General features: G+C 24.7%; 1 protein-coding gene across 1 annotated transcript; it reads right to left on the bottom strand.

Annotated features, from left to right (window-relative positions):
* Window positions 1–462: 462 nt before the first annotated feature.
* LOAG_18242 (hypothetical protein) lies at window positions 463–5,131 on the bottom strand (the record flags this gene model as incomplete). Its single annotated transcript, XM_020450906.1, has 5 exons — window positions 463–657; window positions 1,803–1,883; window positions 2,612–2,758; window positions 4,145–4,339; window positions 5,036–5,131. Coding segments are annotated over 5 exons (714 nt in total), but the record flags the coding sequence as incomplete, so codon positions are not given.
* Window positions 5,132–7,289: the final 2,158 nt, after the last annotated feature.

The raw sequence follows: 7,289 nt of genomic DNA, 5'->3' as shown, positions 1-7,289 counted from the left end.
GAAAAATTAAATTTGAAAAATTAAATCAAAAAAAATTTTTTTTTTTTTTGTTTAAATTTATTCGCGCCATCCTTTGGAAGAATAGAGAGAGAGGGATAAAGAGAGTGAGAGAGGGGAAAAAAAGAAAGGGGGAGAGAATAGATAAGATGTATTATTTGATAAAAACTGTGATCGGAATGTAGCAATTACTAATGAAATATACCAGTAGATTTTTTTTTTTGTTAAATTCTTTCTGTGCTCTAAAAGGCAAAAAAAGAATGCGATCGATCTGATCAAAATACCGATATATACGTATCACATATACGTATTACATATACGTATCATATACGTATTATATGACTTAAATATACGTGTAATACGTGTTGCAAATGCATGTAAGAGTATCAAATATGTTACAAAATATGATGTTATATCATCCCAGAAATTATCAAAAAAATCAAACAAAATATTGAAAAAAAATACTTTAGTTGGTGATGTTGGAACTGAATTCTTATTAACGATAGTAACCGAACAATGTTTATCATCATTCGAGCATTGTAACTTTTCCGGACTAACAACCTGAACAGGTGGTTTACGAATTTCACGCATTGCTATTTTTTGTAATGCATCACGTCGCGAAACGCTTAGACGTCGCATATCATCAATACGTTCTGCAACCTATAATTTGAATTATTTTCTGTAAAATTTCAACAATACAGCGTAATTAATAGAAGACATTGTATGCTATAAATCAGTTAAATTTATGAAAATTATCGAATATTATAATCGATAATTTTGATAAATACAATGGGTTCGTTGTTAATCAAAAATTTTTCTAATTAATAGTTGTAAAATCTTTTAGGAATTCAATAAAAGGAAGTAAAATATTCTAACAGAAGCAAACTTAATTCTCTTCTCCTCTTCCAAGCTATTTGATTTAAAAAAAAATAAAAAAAATACAGAGCCACCTTCTTTTTCCATTTTTTCCTTTTTTGTTTTTAATGCGAAAACTTTATGAAATTGTTTCGTCTCACTCCTTTTTTCTCATATATTTATCCATTACTTTTTTTTTGAATTTATATTTTTTCTTATACTTTTTTATTCTTATAATTTATACTACGATTTATAAAACTGCTTTAATTTGTTTGTTTGTTGTTTTTTACTGATTATCCCATCAACTACTCCGTTAATTATCCTATTAATTACACAATTTTTAGCAATTTAAAAATTTGCTAATTAAAAAATTTTGCATTATTTTTGCATTCTATATTATTTATAGTACGTACATTTCATGCTATTTGATTTATATAATGAATTGAATAGCATAAAATATATATTTGATTAAATAGTAAAAATTACATCCAATTTAATTTGTTTATCATTTTCTTTCATTCTAACTTATTATCTCATCCCAATTGGTAATATGGAATAAAAAAATGTAATGCTTAATTAATTTCGTCTATTAATGGAATTTTTGCTCTCATTTTTTATCATTTTTCTTCTAAAATGAAAATTAACTTACAATCAGAAATAAGAGAAATGATATTATATATGTGTGTGAAATTTGATGTAATAAATTAATAATAACATCTATAAAGAAAAACAAAAAACGGAATATTTTACAAAAATGACTAAAATTCATAAATAAGTCATCAGGAAAAATTTATTTAAATAAAAAACTTTTTGACAAGATTTATGCAAAAACTAGTTCAATTAATATAAAAATGATCCTGAGATATATTACAATTTATTCATGTATTTATAAATTTTAAATTCGTTTACAGATTTTTTTCTCTTAATTTGTTAAAATTGAATGGAGGTACCTGTGTAAGTAATGTTGATGTTTCAGTCGTAGTAAGCATTATCAATTTGTTTAAATCTGGTTCATTATTAAAAGTATCCAACTGAAAATATATTTAATTGTAATTATGATAATGACACAGTAAGCCCCGTTGAAGATACTGTAAGAAGTTCCTACGATATTATAATAAGATACTCCAATAGACCACTCTAAAGTACTCTAATTATGTTAAAGCACACTAAAACAACTAGCCATACAATCGTAAACGATTATTAGACGATACTGTAATAAGCGTATCCTTTGCTATATCTAATTCCATCATGAATACAATAAGTTTCGTCATAAATGCAGTAAGTTTTGCGGTCCTACAGTAAATTACCTCATCCAGTAAGTTCTGTTTGCGATACTATATAAATTTCCTACGATATTATAATATGCATTTACGATACTACAGTCAGTTTCATTATGAAAACAGCAAGCTCCGTTTATGACACTGCAATTAGTCCCAGCAGGAATACAGTAAACTTCCTTTACCATACTACAGCATATTCTGCTAAGCTAACATTGTTTTACCATAACACTTATTTTTTACGATATCATAATAAGCCACAATATTTTAAGAAATAATAGTGAAATATTTGAAAGAATAAAATGAAATTGATTATTCTGCTTAATTCAGTTATATCATTCTATTATAAATTATCATAACTAGCTTAATTTATCTTATCTATTAGTTATTCAAATATCATTTATCAGTACTTTTGCATAACTAAATGAATGAAATGTTAGAAAGGGTTTTGCTTAAATTATCTTATCAGTTAGTTATATCACCCTATCACAAATCATTTCAACCTTCAATGATTCGCCTTCTTCAATATATTTGTCCACTGTTGTTAATGCATTGGCAGCATTACTCGCTGTACAATCATATGGTATTGTTGTCAACAGTTCAACACCACGATGACACCAATTATTTGCCTAAAACTTTATAAAAGATATATTTGATATTATTTAAATCAATTTTAAATTATATTATTTAAAATTTTATTATTATTTTAATTATATTATTCGAAATTTTTTTAAATTATATTATTTAAATTGTATTATTAAAATAGCTTAATTACTGAGAAATAATTTAATAAAGTACGATAGAAAAGACAATTATTAAATGCATTATTTGCATGTAAAATTTTGCATAAATATAAATAATTAAGTAATTTTAAATTTTTGAAATAAAACACTTTGAAATTTTAGAAATATCAATTCATAGAATTAATTTTCTATTTTTTCATTTTTTTTACTTGAAAATATATGAAAAAGCGCAAAAAAAAAGCAAAATTTTATTGATAATATTTCTAAAAAGAAATTCAATAAATGGTATAATTAAACGAAATAAAAATTATTTGATATTTCTAATACAAGCTTTACTTTAGAAAATTATTCAGACATTAAAGTTTATTAAAAATAAATACAACTGGACGATGGAAAGGAGCTCTTGAAAAGTGGTCATTGGTGGATACTTGAGAAGACAAAGTGAAGAAGGATTTAAAGCTTGTTGAAAAGAGATGTATGCTTAAAACAGATGGCTTCTTAACATCCCTTAGATAATTTAGAATCATTTGAAAAATTCATAATAGGAAATATAATGCTTTTTAACATTTTTGAGATGTAAAGGATTGATGTTTACACGTTTATACGCTTATCTATGAATGTTTTTAACATGTCTGAGATTCTAAGGGTCAACGTTATACACGTCTATCTACAGATTGATTACGTATTCGTATGAAGCTTAAAAATGAATATCACTGAACGGATGACATGTGATATATTACAAGTAAGACAGGAATATCCTCAGAAATCATCGGAATATTAATCTTTGCTTCATTTTGTAATTAACATAATGAATTTTTATAAATCAATTAAACTCTATTGTATCTTTCCTCCCCTTTTTCCATCCATTCTTGTGATTTAATTCAAATCAATGAAACTTTCTTATCAATGAAATTGTTAAATGAAACTTTCTAATTATATTTTTACTTCTTATACTTCCCTATCTTCTGTTAATTATTTGATCATAAAATTTGAAGATTCATTAAAAACACAATTCGCTTAAGAATTATCCATGTATTAATGTAGTTTTTATTGGATATTAAGTGATAAAATCTGCGATTTTTCAATTAACAGGTAACAATTTCAAATAATTTGTCTGTCACTTAAGAAATGTCCACCTCAATTACTAACGTCTAACTTAATTACTAGTGAAAAAATACATGGATGATATAATTAAAAATGTAAATTTGCAAAAAATTTACATACAAAATATTCAAATGACTTAAAGAGTAAAATAATCTTAATTAAGCTAACCTCATGTATTTGTTGATGCATATCCTTGCTTAATTGCAATACTTTAGCACGTCGTTCAAGTGCGCCGCTTAATGCATCAGCCATACGATCAAGTTCATCACACTTTGGTAACAAACTTGCTGTTAATTCAACATCTTGTGATGAGATTAATTCTTGTCCTTCATCACGTAATAAGCGTGCGTTATTTACGTCTTCCTGAAATTCAGAATGCTAATAATAATAACAATAAATAATAGTAATAATAATAATAATAATAGTAGTAGTAATAATAATAATAATAATAATAATAATAATAATAATAATAATAATAATAATAATAATAATAATAATAATAGTAATAATAACATATCAATAATGAAAACAAAATAGAACAAAAAAAAGTACTCTTTTTATACAAAAGGATTGTTTTATTAAAATTCATTTAAACGATATCTGTTAAAAGAAAGTAAGAAGTGACTTAAAATTGAAATTCATAATGTTAATGAATAAATTATCAATAGCAAATAATCAATAAATATTGCTTAATGAATATGCAATTTAAAGAATGATTGGTATAAATATTATGCTTGTAAAAGAACAGAATGATATTAATATAGTGATAAGACATAACGATATAATGTTAATACTAAAATAACAATCATAAGTTTATAATGAATAAGAAAAAATTGAACAGTGATAAAAGGAGGGGAAGATAGATTGAAACTATAATGTTTGTAATTCCATTTTTGAAATTATTTCTTATACTTCCTTTTTTATTTCTTACTTCTTAAATAGTATTCCCACTCAATTTTTACCAAATATATTTATAATCTTAACTTTTGGTATACTTCATAATGATATAATTGATCATACAATAATTATAGTATGGTAAACAAAGATTACTGTACATACCATAGCTTGTTGACAGTATTCAGCATGTGCTTTTGCTAATTGTTCAGCTTTTTTCGGCCCATCACCAACTTCTCGATGTTCTTCCAAGTGAATCATATGTTTTGCAAATGCTGATTGCAGCTGCAATAATAATTATAGTTGTAATATAGTTCTAGCAAGTTTTACTATAAACATCAATATGAGCTTCGTTTATTTTTTTCAACTATCTATTTTTTTTCTTTTTCTATTAATATTAAGGATTATTGAATGAAAATTCTGACCATCCTCTCTTTCTCTCACAATAACCTTTGACCCCCGAGGAATAATTTTTAATGGTTGTAAAAACAAAACAGGGCATTCTTCTATAGGTACTATAAAAAATAATTTAAATAATATTGCTAAATTTGGTAAAATTTTATTAAAAGATATATTGGCATTAAAAAGAATTTAAATGGATGACTGAAAAAAAAATGAATCGATTAAATGATTGGATGTATTTCCTCAATAATTTGATTAGATATATTTTCTTCATCTTTATTAGATTGAAGAAGAAAATAAAATTTTTCTCTGAGTTAAAAAGAAAAATATCACCAATTTGTCTCAGATGATTTATCAATTTATTCCAAGATATATATTATTGATTATTTTACAAATTTATAAACAGTAAATTTTATTAAACTGTATAAGAGTTATCAAAAAATATGAGAATAAAAGCACTAATAAAAGTAATCAGTTTGATAATGATAAGATATTATAGTTTGAAATGAAATGATATAATAATAAGTGATATTAAATTATAAAAATATTTGAAGAGTAAAACTACGATAAGATTATTTAAAAGAATATGAATAAATAGAAAGGGAATGAAATTAAAAGACGAAGAAGACGACGAAGTGGACAGAAGAAGGGTCACATTATTATCCCTTCTTTCATCTATTTCTATCGATAGCCATCAAACTAATAAAAGCAATTTGTGTTTTATAGTTCAGAAACTTCCATTCATTTCCTATTAGCCACTTATCATTTTCAATTCATCGGTTACTTAAGCATTTTCATTTAGCTATCAGAAAATGAATTCATCGATTCTTTCCATACATTCAAAAAAAAAAGGAGGAGAGATATGTTTTCTTATATATGTTATTTTAAGAAAAATTTTTTATATTAATGCTTTCTTCGAATAATAGAATGTATAGTTTTTTCTAATGATTATTAGAAAAAAATTTCTTTTTTATTAAAAAAAAAAGAATTTTAATAAGAATCGATGCATTCCTGAGATGATGCACTTCAGATTCCTTTAGCGATGGAGATTCCGAAACAAATTAATGCATTCCTGAGATGATAAATTTTAGATCCCTTTTATTGAGGAAGATTCTGCAAAGAATCGATGCACATTTAAAGAAATATTTCAGATTCTTCATATGTATTCAAAATTTGACTGATAATCTTTGAAAATAAATTCCATTAATATCCAAATAATCAGAAGATAAAATACTCAGAGATGAGCAAAGGTCATCTAGCGAAGTTAAAGAATGCAAAGGTGAATTCAAAAAAATGTTTTCAAAAAAAAAGAGAAAGATGGAGTTAACTATTTAAACAAAAATAGAGAAAAATTATAATTAATTGTATAATAATAATAAAAATAATGTTGACCTCTAATATCCTCTAGAACTATATTCATTGAACTTTTTTTGGACATCGAAAATACAATTATTGAAATTAAGAGGTTATCACAAAAAAGAAACGTGTTAGAATGCGATTTAATGTTTAGAGTCGATAAATCAATGATCAATGGATAATTGAAATGATAATGAAAAGTGAAATTTTCGATCATCCTTTATATTGCTAAGGATATTTGCTTAGTTATTAACTAATTAATTAACTTTTCGTAGATGACATAATGTATAAAAATTAATCTTAACATATAGCACTGCAATTACAACCTTTGAACTATTTTTTTGAATTTTTCGTATTCTATGGAATAACTAAAGATAATGAGCAAGGTTGATGAGATGGAATTGAAGAAGAATCCAGCATAAAATATTTTGCTATAGATATATTTGTTTAAAAGACAGAAGTGACATTTCTAGGTGATCAGTAAAGGACAGAATAAGATTGTTCTAATAGATTGGCTAATCAATTGATAGACTGATGATGAAAATATAAGAAAGAGTTTTAGAAATGTAGCATAAAAGTTATTAAAGAGTATGATAAGATCAAAGAGTGAAAGATTCAAATGATTATTATCAGTGCTTATAGCGTAGAGATTTTGACCGTT

Source organism: Loa loa (assembly GCF_000183805.2).
Source record: "Loa loa unplaced genomic scaffold supercont3.235, whole genome shotgun sequence".
NCBI lineage: Eukaryota > Metazoa > Nematoda > Chromadorea > Rhabditida > Onchocercidae > Loa > Loa loa.
This window is presented reverse-complemented; position numbering and strand designations above follow the sequence as displayed.